This window comes from Alosa sapidissima, chromosome 11, assembly GCF_018492685.1.
Source record: "Alosa sapidissima isolate fAloSap1 chromosome 11, fAloSap1.pri, whole genome shotgun sequence".
NCBI classification, from domain to species: Eukaryota; Metazoa; Chordata; class Actinopteri; order Clupeiformes; family Clupeidae; genus Alosa; species Alosa sapidissima.
Window position 1 is genome coordinate 11,375,629 of NC_055967.1, and position 23,754 is coordinate 11,399,382.

The 23,754-nt window shown below is 42.2% G+C and overlaps 2 protein-coding genes across 13 annotated transcripts in view; both read left to right on the forward strand.

Moving 5' to 3' along the window:
• Positions 1-12,270: 12,270 nt before the first annotated feature.
• Positions 12,271-14,469, forward strand: olfml1 (olfactomedin-like 1). The gene is made up of 3 exons (XM_042110395.1): positions 12,271-12,550; positions 12,746-13,034; positions 13,352-14,469. Exons 1-3 carry the CDS (start codon positions 12,425-12,427, stop codon positions 14,143-14,145), a joined length of 1,209 nt encoding a protein of 402 aa, XP_041966329.1. The 5' UTR covers positions 12,271-12,424; the 3' UTR covers positions 14,146-14,469.
• Positions 14,470-15,071: 602 nt separating this feature from the next.
• The window catches only part of ppfibp2b (PPFIA binding protein 2b), a 50,196-nt gene continuing 41,513 nt past the window's right edge, over positions 15,072-23,754 (forward strand). For 6 of the 12 annotated variants that reach the window (XM_042109673.1, XM_042109672.1, XM_042109668.1 and 3 more), the window contains exons 1-2: positions 15,072-15,244; positions 15,350-15,574. The gene's annotated coding sequence lies outside the window, so the exon portion shown is untranslated. The remainder of the gene's footprint in view (positions 15,245-15,349; positions 15,575-23,754) is intronic. The other 6 variants (XM_042109674.1, XM_042109670.1, XM_042109669.1 and 3 more) reach the window with 3 other exon arrangements.

The following is a 23,754-nucleotide window of genomic DNA, read 5'->3' on the forward strand; positions in this document are numbered from 1 at the left end:
TTTAAAGATCCATCTATTTTCTTTGGCCTTTAATGGCCAGTAATTCTCCCCTTGTTTATTTATTTATCTTATTTCTATTTCTTTTCAGCATTATATTAACTGCCATCTTTAACTTTACTGTACATTCTTACTGTACATTTTCTAGGCCTATAATAGTAGTAGTAGTTTTAGTAACCGTATCTTCTTTTATCTACAATCATATTCAGTTTATCATTATCATTACTATTATTTTTTGTATTTATATTTATTTTTTGTCATTTATATTTTTTATTACTGTATTTATTTTATTTCTGTGAGCACCTTGTGTCAATTGCATTGTGTTTAAGTGTGCTATATAAATAAATGTGACTTGACTTGACTTTAAGTTGAGCTATTAGACTGTGAAACAATTCTACTATCACCTTTTAAATAGTGAGCCTAGCCCTTTCTGCCCCTTACTGCCCATTCACAGTCTCCCATAAACACACCTTGCTTGATGGGTTTGGGCAGATGAGCAGCACTTTGCTTTTCTGGGATAAGCTTCTCTAATGCTTCAGTTTTATAGGCCCTTAGCTGACCACCGCTCTCTCTGTTCATTAAAGCTCATTAGTACCAGCTCATTCATGTGGGTGCTCTCATCACTTTTGGGAACACTTTTGGGAAGGAAGTTCCCTCTTATCTAGCAATCAGCAGAAAGCTACTGTGTTTCTTCATGTTTATGGCAAGAGGATCACAACGATTAAAGATGCCTCCCTCTGGCAACAGTGTATTACACAGAGAGGGAAGCTAAGCTTGCATCGCGGGTACCGTTCACTCGGCAGTGATCGGGGAATTATACATATTTAACAACTACTTCTATTTTGGTTTAATTGGTTTATGCTTAAAAACAGGAGGAGGCAAACCCAAATTAGACTAGAGTGTGTGTCACAAAAAAGTACAGAATGCCTCTTAGAAAGCATGGGATTTCGAAGCAGTGCCAGTCATATGGGTGTCCTCTGTTGGGATGGGAAAAATAGATCATGAATTATGCATGTCCTTCCTATACATCACAGCGATAGATTTTTTTAGAACTGGCCAGCGCATGTCACTCAAAGGAACCTCCCTGGGGACAGCTAAGAAGAGACGTATAACTCTCGGCACAGCAAAGGATGCTTCCTTAAAGGAATTATCCGGAGTAAAATGCACTTTAGATCAATTTACGGATGATTGGGAGTACATACGTTGAGTTGACATCAAAATCATGTCATTCGGATGTGTTCTGAGAAAGTTAGATTTTACTGTTTTTAGTCAAAACTCATTAGCCTGGAAGTGACCATGCAGGGCAAGTAATTTCGCCGCTACAAAACCCTATTTTTATACCTCTTCTACAGTTCCAAACAACATTACACTTACGTGGTAGTGAGTAGAGGGTCCCTAAAGCCAAACCGAAGTATCCCGAGGTCTTTATGTGGTCGGATAAAGAGTCCGGAATGAATTTCATCAAGCCAGTACCTTTCCGGAAATGTTGCTGCTGCAGCTGGCGTCTTTTATGTTTTTTTTTAAAAAAAAAACATAGTCCAGTATTTCTTTCGAAATTGAAATGAAGTTGTATGGACTGGATTATGTTTTTTTTTTTTTTTTTTTTTTTAAACGGCGACAAAATTGTGAATTTCCAGAGCGTGTTACTCCACACTCAGCAATCAACTCCTACGGACTTTCCCCTGAAGGTGGGAGCAAAGATGGCAACATTTCCGGAAAGGTAGGCTACTGGCTTGATGAAATTCATTCTGGACTCTCTATCCCAGGGGCGCAGGAGATATTTTGAAAGTGAGGGGGACCAAATTGTGAACACAAACCCATAGTGAGATCAGATTTCCAGATATCGGATCGCCACCTCTGGCCCACTTTTGACCATCATATTTTAAACTTGCCAGAATATTAAGATAATACCATTGATTGTTTTCAAAATATGTTTTGATAAAAATGGTGAAAACTGTGAGATGAGCACAACCAGATCTGCCCTCAGACCAGCTTCTTGCTATGTGCAATTCTAATTTTTTTTTTTTTTTTAGATTTATTTCACACTACTTGGGCCAATGGTAGAATACTGGTCACTACTTGGGCCAATGGTAGAAAAAAGCAACATGATATGTTGAATCATCATGCCTATGATCCAAACATAGACTATATGATCAAATAGCCTAGTTAGGCCTACTTAAATTGTCTGGTATAAACCAAATTAACTCTCCACTGTGTGTTTGCAGTTAATATTTATGCAACGTTAGAACTTAACAAGTGTTGGCTTAACAAGTTACCAGTCCAGAACACACAGAAAATTGCAACAGAAAGTTGCCTTTATAATCAACTATTTGTTCCAACAGCATTTAAACAAAGCAATTATAAAATGTAAAAAACTAATTACATAAGAAGTAAAATAAAAATATTGTTACTGTAGTAACTGTATCACATTATCCCAAGTTTCTAAGAGCTCCCCACGTCTGTGACAGGCAGACGTGACACCGAATCTCAGCTTGTTTATACCCCACACTGAACGGATAAGAAAGCTACAGTAGGCCCATCACTCAGTCTGGGGTGTGGTAGCCTACTCTCTGGGATTTATGCACCAAGGTAACTGAAGTATCCAATTTGTGTCTTGAAATTGGTGTAGAAAAATAATTAAAACCCAGCATGTGTTTGAAATAAATGTCTTAGAACTAGGGCTGGGACAACGCGTCCACGTAATCGATGACGTCGACGCAAAAAATACGTTGACGCAAAATATGAGCATCGATTCGTCAAGCATAACATGTGCTGCTAAATATTTTTAATTTGACACCTTCAGTGTTTTCCATACGTTGACTAATCTGTGGCTGGGCACCACGAAATCAAAACCGGCCACCACACATTGATGTTCTATGTTGTAGGCCTACTATTTAAATTAAAGATAAGATTATTTCACTCACACAGCCTTTCCTCGCTCCGCCCGCTCTCTCTCGTAACGAGCATGCTGCTCCTCCTCTGCATGTGAATTTAACAAATTATTCACGATTGTTGAAGGATTGTTGTTGCCACATAGAAGCACTGCATAGAACACAGTGGGCTAAATTGCTATTAAATCCGCTTAGCTTCGTGACCATGCTGTGCAAATTTGTTCAAAACTGCAGCATTAAAGTTAAGGTAATCTCTGCTAAGGTCTTATCACAACATAGTACATTGAGGAGACTAAACTAAGTTAAGTTACAGTATGCAATCAAGCAGTATCTCAAAGCTAACGTTAGAATACTGTTTGGATGTCAAGTTTAGCATGCTTACTTGCAGCTGCTTGTATTTGTTACTCAGGCTCATTTTATTGACTCTGAATGTTTGCAAAATCCCGATGTAAATGGAACACTCGCTCCAGCTATCACACATGTGATCAATGCCTCGCTAACCTCCGGCACATTTCCAACAGCGTTCAAAATGGCCCGGGTAACACCGTTACTTAAGAACGCTTCTCTCAACCCTGCTCAAGTCGAGAACTACCGCCCTGTCTCACTCCTGCCTTTCCTATCCAAAGGCATTGAACGAGCAGTCTCCAAACAGGTCTCTGACTTCCTTTCACAGAACAACCTTCTGGATCCAAATCAGTCTGGGTTCAAAAGCGGCCACTCTACCGAAACGGCTCTGCTGTCTGTAACAGAAGCCTTAAAAGAAGCCAGGGCGACCGCTCGGTCATCAGTACTCATTCTGCTTGACTTATCGGCTGCCTTTGACACAGTTAATCACCGCATCCTTCTCTCTATACTCGCTAACATGGGAATCTCCGGTTCTGCTCTCTCCTGGTTTGAATCCTACCTCACAGGACGCTCGTTTAACGTATCATGGCTTGGTCAGCTATCTGCACCTCACCATCTCACCACAGGGGTCCCCCAGGGCTCAGTGCTGGGCCCCCTTCTCTTTGCTATCTACACCACCTCCTTGGGACAGATAAAGACGGATAAAGATTATCCGTTCGTATGGCTTCTCATACCACTGCTATGCAGACGACACACAGCTCTATCTGTCCTTTCCACCTGATAACCCCTTGGTTTCAGCACGGATCTCGGATTGCCTCTCAGACATAGCTACATGGATGAAGGCACACCACCTCCATCTGAACCTCTCAAAGACTGAACTGCTGGTCCTCCCAGCTAAACCTACCATACACCACAACATCAACATCAAATTTGACTCCGTGTCTGTTTAACCTACCAGGACTGCAAGAAATCTAGGAGTTGTTCTCGACAACCAACTAAACTTCTCAGATCATGTTGCCTCAGTCGCCCGGTCATGCCGTTTCACACTCTACAACATACGGAAAATCAGGACTTACTTGACTCAAGATGCTACCCAACTTCTGGTTCAGGCAATAGTCATCTCACGACTCGACTACTGCAATGCCCTCCTGACAGGTCTCCCAGCCTGCGCAGTGAAACCACTTCAGATGATCCAGAACGCGGCGGCGCGCCTGGTCTACAACCAACCCAAAAGGGCACATGTTACCCCGCTGCTCATCCAGCTACACTGGCTACCTATGGTGGCCCGCATCAAATTCAAGGCTCTAACGCTTGCCTACAAAGTAGTCTCCGGTTCTGCTCCCACCTACTTGAATGCCCTCATACAGACATACACTACCTCCAGACCGCTGCGCTCCTCAGACGAACGACGTCTAGCTCTACCACCAGTACGCTCAAGCCAATCCAAACTTTTCTCATCTGTTGTTCCTAGTTGGTGGAACACACTGCCAGTTCCTACAAGGGCAGATACATCCTTCTCCATTTTCAAAAAACTCCTGAAGACCCAGCTCTTTAAAGAACATCTCCTCTCATAGCAACACTTACAACAAGTCTTACTGATCCTAGCACTCACCAGCCGTCTTAAACTGACAAGTAACTGTTAAAAACAGCACTCACTGATGCACTTATTCTTACTGTACTCTAATCTTTTTAAATTGTCCTAAAATTGTTGAGAATTGCTCTAAAACTTAAACTGTTTACCATGTTGTTAGTCGCTTTGGCTAAAAAAGCGTCAGCCAAATGTAATGTAATATAATGTAATGTAATAGTAAATGCTGCAGGTGTAGAAATCTACATAAAACAGATATTTACTTTGATGTCAGGTCTAGATTACAGCATGAAACTTGTTGTGCATATTACAATACATTAAATTGCTTTCTCTCTTCTCCCTCCCAGCACTTCACAACATAGTATGGACAGCTTTGTTCGCCCAGCTAAGTCATGCACAAGAGGCTGCAATTTTACAGACAGCATTTTGAACATTATTTCATTGTTGGCACTGCCACTTATAAACACTAAATGGGTAAATTGCAATAAATGGGCTTAGTTTTGGAGCCAAATGTTGGAGTTAGACTAATACCTCTGTGCCAACTGCTTGATCATTTTACAGCCATGGCATTTTCGTTTTGGTTGTTTAAAAATGCAAAAAAAAAAAATATCCGATTAATCGATTAATCGATCGATAAAGTGCTAGATTAATCGATTACAAAAAGAATCGATAGCTGCAGCCCTAGTTTCCATTACAGCACAACCCCTATTCAATGTCTCACAATAAACAGCAGTGGAAATCCCGACACTTTTTCAACTGCATGAAACTTAACAGTTAACCATCAAATATCTCCCAGATTTCAGTGCCCATCAGTCCCAACATTTAGCAATATAATCAAACAGTCCAAAAGTAAATTAAATTCCAAACCAAACCGAAAATGCTTTTGATAGCCTACCGGTATGCCGCTCCAAACGAAACGCATGTCTAAATGCAGGTTAGAAATATTTTAAAAAGCCTGCCTCAAATACCAGCCTGCCTCAAATAAAGATGATGATGATGAATGATTTATGCTAAGCAAGTAGCCTGGATTATTTTATGATTGTTAGTAGACAAACTGGCTTCAGATATCCAAGAGTGAATATGAGATTGTGCCGTTTTACAGTACTGTAGATGGCTGTGGTTAGTGATGTGATGCTGTTAATGGGGAGTTTTACATAGTTAGCGCAAATCCTATATGTTATTATTTATTTAGCGTACCTATAAAGCTTTTTTTCCTTATCAAAAGTGAGGGGGACGACGGCTGTCTCTTCAGCACTGCAGGGGACATATCCCCCACATCCCCTGTGCCTCCTGCGCCCCTGCTCTATCCGACCACATAAAGACCTCGGGATACTTCGGTTTGGCTTTAGGGACCCTCTACTCACTACCACGTAAGTGTAATGTTGTTTGGAACTGTAGAAGAGGTATAAAAATAGCGTTTTGTAGCGGCAAAATGACTTGCCCTGCATGGTCACTTCCAGGCTAACGAGTTTTGACTAAAAACGGTAAAATCGAACTTTCTCAAAACACATCCGAATTACATGATTTTGATGTCAACTCAACGTATGTACTCCCAATCATCCGCAAATTGATCTAAAGTGCATTTTACTCCGGATAATTCCTTTAAAGGTTTTACCCTTTACTTCTCCTTTGGGATTATGCGGTGGACTCCGTCTGCTGAAAGATCAGTCTGAGAAGAGAAGGAGGTCTGGGAATGTGCTGAGTTGGGTTGAAAGAGGCTTAGACAGTGCGTGCACCCAGAAAGTCAGTCGGGACAAATAAAAACAGAGAACGGGGCCATTTTTATGCGATCAACTCTCATTTCAAAATCAACAACAAGATTACAGATCTTTGGTGTGGAGCTAAATAGCTTTCACATGAAGAGAGAGAGAGAGAGTGCCAACAACAGATGCACAACATCTGAAAAAGCTTTGATCACACATCTGAGAAAGGACTGTAAGGCTGTGTGTACTTTCAATGTGCCCAGTGCAGAGAAGTTACATTAGGAACAGAGAGTTGCAACCGGACCCTTCAAGCCACAATCATTTGATCAGTGTCAATTAAAAACAAGCCTGCAACACACACACACACACACACACACCCTCGATCCAAGCAGATATCACAGCTGAACTCCATTTCCTGTCTAGGCAAGGTCCAGCCACTTCTTTTCCATCTAGAATCGCCTTGCAAAAGTGCAGAGGAACTCAAGTGGGGATGTAGTGAGGATCTAGTTTTTGATGATCATGAGGAAAGTACTCATATAGATGGGCCAAGTAGCCTTGATGGGCCAAGTAGCTAAAGGCTACTTGGCCCATATGCTTGTTGTTGCCTTATTACACTTTCCTCTCTTGGTACTGAGTCATAGACTTTATATATCGATATGTAAATAGAAGTGTGTGAGGGAGGTTTCAAAGCTGGACTGTGGGAGGGAGAACAACAGCCTTTTAAGCCTGGACCTCCGAGGGCTGTGCATCTTGGCTGCTGGTTTTAATTATTTTTCTACACCAACTCTTCGGTGCAATCACCCAGGAAATCCACTGGGCTCTAAGATCTGCCTGTGAATTAATTACCACACTGCAATCGGCACAAAATAACAGAGCCAAACCTGATATGACAGGATGAGAAACATCTGAAGGGAAAAAGGCTGACAAACTGGCAAAGCTGACACAACACTGGGTAAACAAAAGAGGGGGATACTTCAGATTAAATTAGCTATAATTATTATTATTATTATTATTATTAGCTACTCCACTTGGTATGTTTAACATTTGGTCTTGTGCAACTGATTGAATTAGGTTAATTGTTGGATACTTTATGTAAAGCATGATAACATCTTATTAACACTGTGATTAATGATTTGTTTGTTAAGTGAACTGTAATTAGATCATTTAGCTTAATCCTATAACTGAAAAATCAGAAATAAAACTCAAAACAAACCACAGGTATTCAACCCCATCCACTTGGTTCCATAAAGTGAACTTGTGAACTGCATCTAGCATCGGACACAACTCTGTCTGTCAGGACAACTGGAGGATAGACACTGATGAGCGTGTCACATCATGAAAGAGAGGCCCCCCATCACACATGTGTGAGTGAGAGGCCTGCAATCTGATAAAGGGCTCCACAGCTGCACAATATGTGTCAGACCTATCAGTTATTTATACAACACTGACCTATATTGTGTACAATTGAATCAGTGGTCAGATTGTGGAAAGTTGTAAAAGTTGGTTAAAGGATCTAAAAAATTAGGGCATAGACAAACATGCATATTTCCACAATCTCTATAAAGCCAACAGGTTAGCCTCTTTCCGGGCATGAATTATACTCCCTGATATTATGCAGCACCACACGGGTGGCTTTCCGCAGGGGATTTCAGATAACGTCCTTTGAAGTCTTTGAAGACAAAGTCATTATATGCTGATCCGTGCTGATATCCGACCGATAGTTAGGACAGCCAGAAAACAGAGATGTGAGGGAGTTATGGAAATGTGACAGGAGGACTAGTCGGGTTCACAGGACTTTGTCAGGGAGCAGCTAATGGTTCCTCCTTACAAGCTAGTGAAGGGTGCGTCTCCTGCTATTTCCTGCAGTTGCATAATACCTGGCTGGATGTCTGACTTCAGTGGCAGAGAAAGTAATGTTTTACTACGCACCTCTTCAGCTGCACATTTTCTGATACTACAGACAATTATTGATGTCAGTTATCTATTAGTCTGTGTTTATCTACACCTGAAACAGCTTATCTACACCAACATCCATAAATCAGTAAAGGCTTTCTATCTGGCTCCCTATCCATGCATTTTCCAGGGGCATTTATATTTGGTGATTATCCCCATAGCAGCGTTTATGGACAACTGAATTCTTGACACATTGGTTTCGATTTTTGGGCTTGAACTGTATCAGACTGTGCAGAGAAATGTGTGGCAATTGCAATTATACTGGCTTCAGCATCAATACCCAGGTCATGTGTTCATCCTAGTGAACTAGTGAGAGTTGCATTGTTAGTGTTCATAACTGTCACTGCCGTCCCCAGCAACTTGGTCTGACTTAAAACTGCCTGCTAAGTTAATAACCCATCACACAGTCTCCAAATTATTAGAAATCTTTGATTTTCTGCCAGTGCTTGGGTGGGGCTTTGTGACAGTAGCAACATCCCCATTTAAAATATGGTGATTTTAATCGGTAATGTATCTTAGCAAAGAAAGGTTTACCAGACATAATACACTAGTATTATTTTCACTAAACATAAGGCAGACTACATCCAAATAAGGAGTAAAGTGAGTAAAGCTTCTCTGACATTTAAATGTATACTGTATCTTCAGTAATCACATTGAATCTGTGTTAGATACCAAGAGGTTAGGTGTATGTCTAGAAGGCATTTCTCAAAAAGGAAACATGTATTCAGAGCAGAATATTACTGAATATGGCTGTGATATGAAAGCAATTTTATGCAATATGCACAACTAAATAGCAGTATGAGTAGTTTTGTACCAGCATGTCTCTCCTGCCATATAGTCACTTTTAGCCACTTACACAAATTACACAAAATTACAGAAACACCACATAGATTCTCTACAATTAGTTGGTAAAAGCAACATTGCCTTCAGTTCCCCCAGAACATTTTGTATTTACAAACATATAAGTTAACTTAGCTATGGTTTTGACTAAGCTACGTACACCACCTTACATCTGAACTCTTGACCCCGTCCTTTTATCTCTTGTCATTTATGGCATAAAAAAAACAAATGGATGCATTTTTTCATTTCAATAGACCAATAATATCCACAAGACAATACATTCTTGAGCCATATTATGGTGAGCATGCAGAAATTGGAGTGGGACATGAGGTTCCAAACATCTTATTACGAAGCAAACCGAGGTAAATTGCAACAATCAAGAAATTCAGTTGCAATTTTGGATGGATGCAGTGTGCAAAATGTTATGTTCACTCAGGGCACCTTGGGTCCTACCAGAAGACAATCACAGATAATTCAGACCTGCCAACAGGAGTGACAGCTATGAATTATCCTCCTGCTGCTTATATTACAGACAGCAAAAGATTTAATTACTGTCACTCTTTTTTTCTTGCTGACAAAGAAATCTCATTTCTGACAAATATTACAACAATAAACGTTTAATGTGTGTGTGTGTGCAGACTGCAGTTCTTAACTCAGAAGTGAGATTTGTCTCAATGCATTTTCAACACTAAATCCACACAGAACCAAACACACACACACACACACACACACACACACACACACACACACAAAAACATGCCAAGGGAGCTATGAAAGCACTGCGCCATTGGGAGGCAGAGCAGGCATCATGAGATCCTCCTGGACAACAGCTCCATTATGAGGCTCAGCGGAGCAGAATTGCACCTGCGGGAGCACGGAACACTGCGCCCTATTGAATCTTCTCCAGCCCAAATGAAGGCCATTCACAGTCTCCTGAACCAAGAGAAAGGGAGTGTGGTAGTTCAGTCATCAAGCAGCACAAAGCCTTGCTTCAGGTTTGCCGTGAAAACTCAGGGTCACGCCGACATGAAAATGGGATACTGACAGACTTATCTGACAGTTACAGGATTTCATAAAGGTTGTATTGAATTGTTACAGCTGCTACTCTGTAACTCTGCTTACATTTATGAGGTACAATTCCACATCTCGCCATAAGTAATTAAAGACATGCAAAGAATATGTTGAGAAAAAGGAACAGCATAGAGCCCATCTGGCAGTGAGGGGTTGGTAGAGAAAAAAAACAACACGGGTGTGTTGTCTAACTGACAAAACGTATACTGCAATTAAACTGAAACAGCAGAGTGTTTCCACTTAATATTCTAGTTAATGCAGAAATCATGTTTGGTTATTACTATTTAAGACCAAACCCATTTCCTGTCCACTGCATTATGCATCAGCCTACATAATTGATACGAGGGGTTATAGACAATTGTGCATTGTGGTCACGATGCATGTATACTATCACAACATTGTGAACTGTAAGTGTCATGATGGAGGGTTTTTTGTATTCATCTGGTGAAGTGCTCCCAACCTGCAATATCTGAAAAGATCACTGATGATGGGAGGTACACTGCCTACCATGGAGCTTACCAGGCACACTGGAAACTGCTGAAAAAGACATGTGACTCCCTCTGGTGGACATATCTGCAATACAGTAAAACACATCTTTTTTGTCTATTGGAAAGTGTAGCAGAAACTTTCTAATGAGGAGACACAGCACTCAATCTTCCATAGAAATGGCAAAAGTTGACATGTGAATACATCGTGCCAATCATGTGGTATGTTGTGAATACATCGTGCCCATCATGTGTTGTGATCTCGCAGCTGGAGCGAGTTTGGTGTGTCGTGATTCGTGAAGCCTTGCGCACATGCAGTTCTGCCCGAAATAGATGCCCGATAAGTGCCCAAAAAAGTGTTACACTATAGTCCCTGAGTGGAGGGACTTGCCTAAAAGGACTTTGGGTGTAGCACCTTCAATAACTGATGCACTGAAGCGTCAGGAATCATCAAAAATATTAAATGACCTAAAATCCATTTTGAAAACATCTTATAAAGCCAAAGCAGAAGGCAGAACATGTAGGAACAGAAGAACAACAGATTGGGTAAAACTTTCCTTGACAGTATCAACATAAGAGTGACAGGACACTGTCATGAACAAGTCATAAACGTTTATGACATAACGCTTCTGTTATTAAAGCAACACCAAATAACTTTCCCTCTGTTGCACGCACGCTATTTGTTTATCCAGCACCGGCTAGGCAAATAACGATGTCCACAGACAAGGTAGAATATGTTGCATGATTTATGAAAGTACGATATATTGCGACATCAGATGCAAGTCAAATTTGTAGTTTCTTATGTCTCATTCCATCAACTTACTGATGCGCTACACGATCTGGCAAACTTACATAGTGTGGTTATAGCCGATAGAGGGCCGCAAAGCGACTGCAGAAGTGCTGTTCACCCTGTTACAAGTTGATGAACCACTGAAACACTGTCAAGTAAAGTGTAACCACAGATTGTGTGCCTTATCCAAGATAATTCATGTCATGAAACAAATCAAACATTTTACACAAAATAATCTAATTGACTTCATTTCCTATTTTTCCCTCTTAGATTCCATAGACCATCACACTGTGATCCTGCAGATATAACTGGAAGTTGAAATAAAACATACTGTGGGGATATTTTCTCTTGTAGGAAGTTCATTTCAGTCTGCATCCAATTGAACTTCAGATTGTTTCGATTCTAAACATATACCCAGTGTCTGAAATATGGATATGTATAGTGAGCTGATCATGACCATCTGGTCATACCACATTTAATAATTTGAGGTCATCCTGTGCCTTCCCAAGTTGAGGACGTGTCCGGACATCTGGAGTTTATTATGGCAGGAAACAAAGCTGCTGGCAAAGTACAAAGCACTCAATACTGAGAAAGTTGCAGAGCCAACAATAGCATCTCACGGAATAACAATCCAAACAAGCCAGACTCCTCTGGAGCCCCAGACGGTCTTGTTACTTGCAACACTCACTTTGAAGCTCTTCAGTAACTTCCAGTAAGAGCAGTACATCTTTCCGCAGATTTTTTGGAGTCTTCTGCGAGTGATGTATATCCGGCTGCTTCACCTAGCAACTCTGCTCCTCCTGGCGTCAAAACCAAGCCATGCTCAGAGGATAACCTCGGATTTAGCCATGATGCAGTACTTCCAGGCCAGGCTGATCCAGCTGGAGGTGAGTGTTCTCGTGCACAGGGCTCCACAATGAAATGCCTTCTCCATCCTCCTCGCTAGATTCCACCCACTGCACAGAACAAAACACACACATCAAATACATCTCCTTAATGACACTGATGTGTTATTTGCAATGTAACCACATGTAAGGTCTCTATTGCTAGCTGTATTTATTCCTCTACCACTGTTTGTCCAGGAGCGCCTGATCAAATGTGACCAGAACATACAGGTGTATGGGCAGAAGATATATGACTTGACCAATGAGATGCATGGCCAGGTGAACCACATAAGAGCCCATAAGTCTGAGGTGAGGATGCAGGTGGAGAATGTGGCGCTGCGGGTAGGCCGCCTGGAGAGGGACATGGAGTACGTGCAGACCAGGATCCCTAATGAGCCTCAGGTGGACATGGAGGAGGCTCTGCTGGATCAGCAGCTCAAAGAGGCCCGGAAGCTGAGGGAAAAGGCTAAAGTCAACATTGGGACAGGTACCTACAGTAGTATACCGCGCACACACGAAGAAAATACACACACACACATACACAGAGAGAGAGACATTGATAGATAGATAGATAGATAGATAGATAGATAGATAGATAGATACTTTATTCATCCCGAGGGTAATTTTAGATTTGAATTTTAGAGAGAGAGACAGAGGGAGAGAGAGAGAGAGAAAGACAGATCTTTGTTTGTTTGACCACTGGTCCTTTTGGGAAAATCATTACCATTATTTTTTTTACTGTTTGGCATGCTTTCCATGCATGTAACTAATATAATATGTTGGCCTCAAAATATGCCATTGCAGATTGTGGCACAGTTCTTACAGGTGTCAAGTCCATGAAGATTGTGAAGAAAACGGGCGATGTCTATGGGGCCTGGTTGAGGGACCCAACTGAAGGCTCAGCAAAAGTCTACTACTTTGATGGCACAAAAAATGACACCATGCTTGAGTATACCTCTGTGAAGACCTTCCGTGAGAGCAATTCCAATCAGAAAGCAAACACCATCAAACTCCCTTTCCCATGGCAGGGGACTGGCCATATAGTCTACGATGGCTTTGTGTACTACCACCAAGCAGACACGACTAACAGGATTGTCAAGGTCCATCTCCTCAACCGCACAGTGAGTGACAGCATTCTGCTGCCGGGGGTTGGTCACCTTCCTGCCTATGCACTCTCCCCGCACACGTTCGTACACCTGGTAGTGGATGAGATAGGGCTTTGGAGCGTTCACGCCGACCCTGATCTTGGAGGAAACTTGGTGATCACAAAACTGGATCCGGGCACCATGCACGTGGAGCACTCCTGGGACACCCCCTGTAAGAGTCAGGATGCTGAGGCCGCGTTCCTGATCTGTGGGACCATGTATGTGGTGTACAACACCCGTCACGGTGGACGTTCCAGCATACGCTGTCTGCACGACATCCACGACACCATCCTTAATGCAGAGCCCCCTCTACTGTTCTTTCCCAAGGGTTACACCAGCCATGCCAGCATGCAGTATTACCCCAAAGACAAGCAGCTCTTCAGCTGGGATGACGGCTACCAAACCATTTACAAACTAGATGTGAAGAAAAAAAATATGGCTATATCAAATTGAAGTGATTAGTTGAGTAAAACTGATATTTAGAATTGCATGTTGTATATTCCACACAGTACAACCCCAAGATAATCAAAATAACTAGTGTAGTAAACAGTCAAATCATTATTATCAAATCATTATCATTAACTTTAAGCATGCTTTGAATGTGAGATATTATTTAATACAAACATTGCTGTCTTACTCAATTGTATGGATATTAAAGTATTTGTTTCAATGGACAGTGGATTGATGGACAGTTTATGAAAAGGCAGATGCTGTTTATGTTCAACAGTTGTTACAGATCCCTTGATCAATAAAAAGTTAGCCCTACTCATACAATGAGCAGTGAGCAAGTATTTTTTATTTTCAAGCGTTACCTTGGTTTTGAAGACACTTATATTGCACACACATAATATATATAATATTATTTCTTATGAAAAAGCTCACTATGCCACTGCGATGAAGTGATGGTGAGAATGGAGAAAGAATAGTGTCATCCCACTTCGTCTTACCACCAGATGTCAGTGTTGCCCTTCATTCTCCTACTTGTTTAGTATAGCTTTGTATAGTCTGTAGTTTGAGAGTATTACAATATTATAGCAGACAGTACATTTGAAAATAACTGGAAATAATGTTGGCTACAAAAATAATATCATAAATGGACGATGCAGATGCAGTAAAATGGCTTCGTCCAACTTAATGTATTCTGTATGGAATATATCCAAGGCTGTAAAAATGACCAGTCTATATGATAGGCTATCCGATTAGTGGGTAGCCTAGAAGTTACGTTGAGGTGAGGTGAATGTTTTAGTGAAAAGGAGAGGAGAGTTCAAATTGGGTACCCAGAAAAAAAAAAAAAAACTTCACGAGAGCACTGGTCGTGGCCCGCCCCTAAAATCACATGACAGGTGATAGGATGGAGGAGGACGCTCGGATGAACTTACGGCGCTCTCACCCAAGAGTTTCACATGGGAGATGATGCTCCGCGCGAAATGAAAACGAGTGCCAATTTGGTAAAACCAACATTAATTGATTGATTAAATGAATTGACTTTATACGACGCATGGAGGCTAACGTGTAGGATTGGTATTTATTTTGACTTTATTCTCGCGCTCAGGTGAGTCGCCAGACTTCTGTATTGCAATCAACAGCACTATCTATCTATCCCTAGTAAGTAGTCTGCTATTATGCTGATGTTTTATTTTTGTTCTTTCTTTAACAGCGAACTTCTACAATTGAGATGACTTAAGTAAAGTCGAATGACTTGCTGCCTGGCCAGGGAAGTGCTGTACAGTGGGCTTGAACATTACTCAGCGCTTTGGTTATATCACAGAGAACAGCAGGAAAGAAAGGTCACTCTGTCGGTTTGTTGTCAAATTGCATTTTGCCGATTTGCTTTGGATTTGCGTGGCAAACAGGTGGATCAAGTGGATCAGCCGCCATACAGGTCTGTAAACTCTTCTCTTTTGACAATTTGGACCACCATTTGATAACCATTGGTTTATTCCGAAGGGGATATATGCTTGTAGTATTTCAGGTTGATGGCGGTGTACAATTTGCTAACGGAGTAACAGAGTGACCAGATGTGTGCGTGTAGTTTTAGAGGTTTAATTCCAGCTTCCGTCCCCTGGGACCGTAGCCTAAACTCAAAATTGTCAATGACGCTTCATCACAGTGCTCTCTCATAGTAGCACATGGTGAATAATTAGTGGATGTCTTGCGATTTTCTCCTGCGTCTATGCTCCTAATATTCCTATCATCTGTCTGTGTCGAGTTGGTTTTGGAATTGCTTACTGCAATCTTCCCACTCCCCACAAGACAAGGACCTGATCTTGTTTGAGGACTGTTGATAAAAGCTGTTATTTGTACAGTTTTGTGTCAATTGTGAACACCTTCAGCATGTGAGACAAAAGAACCGTATGCCATACTTACTGCATGAAGTCCTTGATGCTGCTACTTGTGAGTGTTCGCTTGGGGTGTGAAGTGATTTTGGATTATGAACTGAGCCGGGCAGATTTAGGTATTATGCCCCAGATGATCAAAGTAGATTTTTCGACATTAATGGGGAAATAATTTTGTGTGTGTGTGTGTGTGTGTGTGTGTGTCCGTGCGTGTGTGTGTGTGTGTGTCTGTGTGTGTAGGGGTATTTGTGGTTGTGTGTGGAGAAGCGAGCACATGGTTAATTACCCTGTCAAATACCTCATACAGATAACTGCCTCTCATTCAGGAGATAATCCTCATTCAGATGTGATGAGCTGGATTTATTCTTGACAAGGCCACCACAATCCCTAATCCCTGAAATTATTTACAACTTTGCTTGCATCCAGTAACTGTTGCTTGACTGAGAGCTTTCACAGAATCACCCCCCAGATAGTGACCTGAGCATGCATTCTCAGACCTTCCCTTGCACTGCATATTTTGAATTAATTGCGACAGATATGAATAGAATCTCTCTCTGCTATTCATTCAAGAGAATGTGCTACATTTCCATCGGCGTGCCGCACTTCCCAGTGAGGCGAAGAGGGAGAGGTAGGATAGAACCAACACATAGGCGCCATGGCGCACCAGAGGAAATTTTACTTGGTAATGACTGCAAGGGGCTGTCAGGCTCTTACTCTGAAGATCATGTGCTCGCACAAATGGATAAAGCCTTTTATTTGTGCCCAGCGTGGCTCTGTTCTCGCTGCAGCTCGCCTGAACTCCTGGGAAACAGTGTGCAATTGTATGGCTCGAGATGACATCCCGGCCCAGGAGTGGAGCCAACGTTATGAACAGATCTTGTGATTGTTTGCCCATGTCAACCCAAGTTGGATTAAAACTTAACCCTACTCCTGTCTCCTGCTGACATGTGGAGACATTTATTTTGTCCTCACAACCATCATCATGGCGTTATAGTGTCTGATTGCAATTGTATTTTTATTAGTATCACATTCACAAATGTAATCACATTATTCATCCACTGAACTTCCTCTGAAATAGCAAGCCATAAATTCTAGGCTCCGACAACTGATATCCTCCACATCAGCATTTGAATTTACATATCTCCCCAACTCTCAGGCCAATTTTTTTTTTTTAAAAAAGGAAACTTTATGGGGTTTTTTTCCTGGTCACTCAGCTAGAAGCTAAATGGAAAGGACGATGTGAACATTGTTTTAATGTGGTTCAGTAAGATGATCATCCCCTGTCAGAGCTAATCGAGTACAGGCCCTTGGATGCATGAAGGGCGTGGGCTGTGCGTACAAACAAGCAAACCACTCTGGGAAAATAGGCAACAGGAACGGTGCTTGCTCAGCCGTTCATTGTTCAGGGCTTGCCTGGGGCCTTCTCCGTTGGGCAGGCAGGTTTCCATGAAGGTGAGAAAAACTTGATAGACCAGTTGTGCAGGGGCAATGCACATGTTGTTTTGGCACTCACTCTTAATGCCTAACTCAGGGCAATACATTTCAGCTTTATATGTAATTAAGTATCACAGAGTAAAAGTGTGTGTATGTGTGTGTGTGTGTGTGTGTGTTGGGGGTGTGTGGGGGTGGAGGGTCCATATGAAATTCTTCGACAGAGCTTTGGAACACCTGAAAAAGCACAGAGACCAGCTGTATTGACTGGTTGTATCCAAAAATATTTAGAGGTGTTGAGCACTTTCATCTTAAATGGCTAACAGTGTTTTGAAGCACAATGCTTTCTCCCTGTGAAAATTAACTCTGCCTCACCTGGTGACTGGTGTTGCCAATATCATACGATTTACAAATTGAAATATGCAGGAGTAAGAAAAAAGTAACTTTTTGCTTGTTACGTAAATTTCTTTACAGTTCGCCTACATGTATAATCAGTGACCACTCTTTCAATATTTATTGGCAATTAGGATACCTGTCAAATAACCTGACCCTAACCATAACCAGTAACACTGACCACAATCTGATCTTACCCCAGATGATCACTATACTGTACATAAATAAACATATAACCTATGTTATAGGCACTGCTAATTAGCACCTAATTAGCACCATAAACTGTATATGTTTATTCTAATGGATAACTGTGTAAAAAAGCATGGCTATCAAGACATTGGAAGCAGCCAAACAGTACAGTATGACACAGTAAACGACCTGTGTAGAGGTCTATTTGTGTTCTGTGGACACACAAGGCCCAATCATTGTCAAAAGTATAACATGCAAATATTTGGAAAGTAAATACAGACAAAATGGATGGTGTCTTTCACCCGTAGCTCTGAAACCACAGTGTGCAGCTAGCCAAGTGAATCAAGTGAAAATGGCCAATGGCACATTATGCAAACCAATGGCATGAGAGCTGCACTATGATAAAAACAGAGATGTTGTCAGCCCCTGCTAGCCATGGGAGCCACAGAGGGAAATGCTGATCTTCCTGCTCCTTGACTGACCTCCTGGCATTTCCATAGGAGTGGGTGACACACGTGGGCTTACCTGCTGCAGAATGACATTTTCTGCTATCTGTGGCATCATGGCTTACCAGTCACGCTGGCCCAAGTGACAAGACTTTGATTGGCATGGGCCAGAGCTCCTCTAGTGCACTGGACATCAACTGAGTCAATCCCAATTCCGCATGACAGAAATACCAAACTATGGAACCAACCTGCCTATGAATATACTGTACAGTAATCAACATGCTCACACACACACACATCCAGAAAGTAACCTGAATGCCTTTTAGTGTTTGCCCAGTATCATGTATAGAAGCTGGCTCTGGTGAGTGGAAACCAGTGTGAAGGTTTTGGCAGTGGATTCCATCTGGCTTGTCAGTGAGGTGATCTGAAGTCATGTCACCGGCGAAGTCATGAGGCACAAATTGCATTCTGCGACTGTAACGTGATCCCTTTGTCATTTGAGCTGAGCTCGTCTCGGGTGAGCTGCCTTGTATGTAGGTTACGATTTTGATACGCCGATGAAAACATGTCTCTGCCCCAGCCCCGTACAGAGACGCGGCCAGGTGGCAGTCTCTTGGAAAGGCCTTGCTGCTGTCTCTTGGCTTTCATGTGGTCTGCCAGCCCAGCGATGCTGCTCAGAGGGCAGCGGTACCACCAGCTCCATCTCTTTCACCATCACTCCCATTTTTCTGGCCAGAACCACAACAATGAGGGCTTGTGCTGCTTGACCACTCATGGCCTCTGAGCTACTAAGGCCTGCACTCACACAGAACACTTCACCTGCTCTTCCCATGCAGGACCCTCTTTCATTTTAAACTCTTGAGGAAAGAAGTTCTGTACTTTGACAGGTAGTGCAGACATATGCAGTATCCTGTCAACCACAACGTGAACGTGTCCGAGCAGTAGAATGTTCTAGAGTTGGGGCGTGATTTGATGTGGCTGGCTGTCCCTCCCTTTGATGTTGCCATATTAAGCCGTGTTGACACGCTGGCTTTATTGGTCTGCCACCTAATGCTTACTCTGCTTTCTTCCCTGCTGATGTTATGCTGCAGGCGTAGCTCATATAAACATACACACATAAAAATGTTTTTCCTGAACATGTCTGTACAATAAACAAAACAAAAAAAAATGCTAATAAGCACCTTCAGTCACTAGCCAAATGTTTAAACATAGACTTTATGACCTGTATGTAAAACATAATTACACACAACATGCTTTTCCAACTGCAATCTAAACACTTTTAGTTCCATGTCCAAACATAAAATCCTAAAAAATGGACATGTTCTGTCTATAGACGTCCTCTTATATTTGTGATAAATACAACTTGGCTTGGCTTGGTTTGGGTGTTCAAAACCCCCGAGTAGTATCTATGTTGTTGTATGTTTGTGTTTTAGTGTTTATAGAGCCCTGGTCATGGCTGGCTGTGCGGGATTGAGGCCATTGAGTGTCAGGGCTTCGTAAGAGCCACTGCCACAGCGATTAGGTCAGGCTCGACTGAGGTTGACATTTTGGAGGGAGAGTGATGCCCCGCCAGTGAGGTGAAGGCCCCACAAAATATTTTCCAAAGAAAAACAAATTTGATTCTGAGTAACTGTGGGACATTCACACAGTGAAAACAGACAAAGTTGTCAGTTAATATCTGTGTTGATTTGTTTTGTAATGATTATCGCGCTGTCTGGACAGCTCCTAATAGCTACAGTATGTGCCACTGGTGCTTCCCATGGTCTGATCTTCTGAACTGACTACTAATCAATAACGCTGTAGTAAAGGGAACCAACAGCCTGCACAGTGCTCCATTATCCATGGTGGTCTACTCACTGTAGTTAATGAATGCCTTAATGAAAGTGTCCCTGTATGTGTAAAGGGTAGAAAGGATGGGAAAGCCAAGGTCCTGGTAAATGCCAGCACCTCTGTTTGTTTCGGTTAGAGTTTCAGTAGCTTTTCCTGCTACGCTGGTTTGTATTCTCACAGGCCTGGAGTGGTCACTGGCACACTCCAGTGACCCGTTGCGGCTTGTGCAAACATCCTGGAGAAAAATTAGGGAGAACGGCATACTTGCACCCTAATGTGTGTCAAGTCCACTTGACTGAAATGAGGATTCCTGCTGTGTGCCTGGAAACAAGGAAGGCACAGGATCCCTGGAGCCAGATTCCTGTCATCTGGAGTTGTTATGTGTATGTCCTTTGTTGGTCCTTTGTTATATTGGATGTACTACAGACACATTTAACTAAAAAAAAAAAAAAAACATTTGTTCCAAAAACTACAAGATCATTTTGTGAATGTCAATACACTGTAATATTTATAAAATTACATTGTCTGTCAACCTTTGTAGATGGATTATTTTGTGTTAATTAATATATGATGCTGTGTTTAATGACATTTATTATACAGATATAGTTGTATTTGGAGGTTTGTTGCTACTACAGGGATTTGTTGAATGCAGTTGTACAATGCAGGTGCATCAAGACCTAGAACTTGCCTAAGCTGCCTTTTGCACTGCGGAACCGTGTCTTTGAAATCACAGGTTGCGACAGTGCCTACACTGCAGAAAGCCGTCTATTGTTTGCTCTTCTCAATCGCTCGACTTGTCTGCTCTCTGTTAAAGAATTAGAACGTGGTGATAGCCGTAACCCGAGATGGCAGCTTTCGGCCATGAGTCCATATACACTTTTATGGGTAGGAGGTCTCTCACCTTGTCACGCTGTGCAGTCTGCCCTGAGAACATACTCCTCATTGTAGTGAGCTGTTGTTTTAATTGGAAAAAAACATCTCAGTCTTAAGGTCTAGAATGGTATTTGGAGAACATTTCTAAAATAGAAAGGATAGAATACATTTGTTAAAGTTCATTGTGAGGCCTCTCTCTCTCTCTCTCCCTGTCTTTCTCTCTCTCCTTTAGACAGATTCTTCACCACATATGTATTCAACAGTAGGAGCACTACATTTTTTTCATTGCCAAGGCATTATACGAGAAGGCCTTGCCACTGCATGGTTTACTATTTTCGTCTACTTTTAATACACCTCACCTATTGTGCCACATTAATATCTGCGGCGGAAAGTGAAAGCTTGTAAAATAATCTGGAATGCAGTGAAAAGAGCCGAGTAATGGAAATTCTCCAGCGCTGCAGCAGATTATTCTTTGTGTTTGTGTATGTGTGTGTTTGCCCGTGTGTGTATGTGTGTGTGTGTGTGCTCAGTAGGAAAGAAGAGGCCCCGTTTTAAGAATGGAGGCTTTTAAAGGGCCACACTGAGTATCCATTTCTGTTTCCATATCTGCCCACTCCCCCATCCCCCCACACACACATATACACACAGGCACACACACACCACCATCACCCCTCTTGTCGCAGAGACTTATCAGAGTTTGATGATATGCAGGGACCAGGATCCACAGAGAGCCGGCTCTCTCGCTAATGTGCTTAGAATAGTGGTCGGCATGTGACGTCCACAATGTCGCTAATCATTTTAGAGGTAGCGGTGCGGTGGAGGCTCTCGGTGACCCGCGACTGTCTGAAGCTGGGATAGCAGGGAGACACACTCAAGGAAGTGAGGATGTGCGTGTGTGGGTGTGTGTGTGTGAATATGTGCAGCTCTGACTGAGGAAACACACAGGCTCACAGGTAGGTAGAGCATTTAAGGAACAGATACTGAGGCGCTTTACTCTGATACTGTGTGTTTTGAGATGTTGGTGTGAAGGAGATGTTGCAATAAGCTGCCTTGAGCTAGTAGACAAGCTTTTAAAACAGATTCGTATGAGTGCAATGAATGCCACATTTAAATCAGGTCATAAACTGCTGATATAGGCAGTAGCAGAAGGAATGTGCTTGTGCTAATGCTATTTTACTATCTAAGTATTTGAGTTTATTGTCTGAGTTGCTTTCTGTCTACCACAAAAATGGACCCGGGTCTGATGTTTGACCAGTGTGGTGGAACCTCAAGGCCAAGTGAGTGGGCACGTGGCTTTTGATGTGGTCTTTGAAGGGCACTTTTCAGAAGTCTTTTGTTCAGTTTGCTGTACAGGCAGTCGCTCTGGTTTGTTGCAAAGCTGCGGTCTCCTGCACCCTGAGAGCTGGACTCAGCAGAAATGTTGATTTTCGCAAGGAAATGTACTTTGGCCGCAGTCCGCTGGATTTTGGCCCTACATGTCAGCGGCTTATCCTGGGAGCAGCGCTTGCAGGTGTTGGACGTCTATGGGGGGTGCCTCGCTGGCTTGAAATATGACTATCTGTGGACAACTTTTTTTGCCCTCTCTCTCCTTTTGGAAGAACTGACATGTATATTTTTGTCATTATCATTTAAGTGAGATGGTCAAATGGCATGTTTTTTTCTCTTCTGTCAGCTCCTAGTGCCTTGCACTCCCTGAAGTATTTAGTATGCGATTAGCTGGGTGGTCAAAGTGGACACTGAAGTGCTTTTGTGTTGCTTCAGTGGTATCTGCCTCTCATCCACTGATATGATATACAGGGTATTGTTACTGGGTGTGACTGCAGCACTATTGAAACAGAAGCCTTGTTGGTTTTGACGTGGCAACTTATCAAGTCTCATGGAAGACAGTCGTACAACCCTTGGATGAGACATGAATGTAAATAAGGCACTTCTACGGTTCTACCCCATCAGAAATACCAAATGTGGTACCTATAGTAACATTTTGGTGAAAGGTATAGTGGAGTTTTATAAACCACACTGTGCATTAGTCATTTGAGTGCTACGTTTTTATGTCACCATCATCATTTCCTGTTCTAGTATGTTGCAGAGGGGCAATAAAAGATCTCACACTGAATTAGTCATCCTGGTTCTTAATAAAACAAAACAGTGTGTATATGGATTGTGACAAGGGCTGTTAATGTCCTGATGACACACAGTAGAAGGCCTTAATTTGCTCTCTATTATCACACTAAGTACAAGGCTGGAGCCTTTGTCCAGGATGCCTTCGAATCCATGTCAGAGACAGCAACTCTCAATGGCCATGAATGGAGGCGTCAGGCTAGGCTGTGTCAAGCTAAATGTGGCAGGATAATTAAGAGCATTGAGGTCCCTACACCCTTTCAGTGCCTTGTCTGTACAGTTGCCTTCTGTGTCCCAGACCCCATCTTGTGTGCTGTCCTCATCAGAAAGAGTTAATGGTCACGATGTCTATTCACACTCCAGCTGAAATACTGCAATGTGCACTATGTCAATGTTACTTAAACTGTATCATATGACACCACAGCTAATATAAGAGCTGACATGCT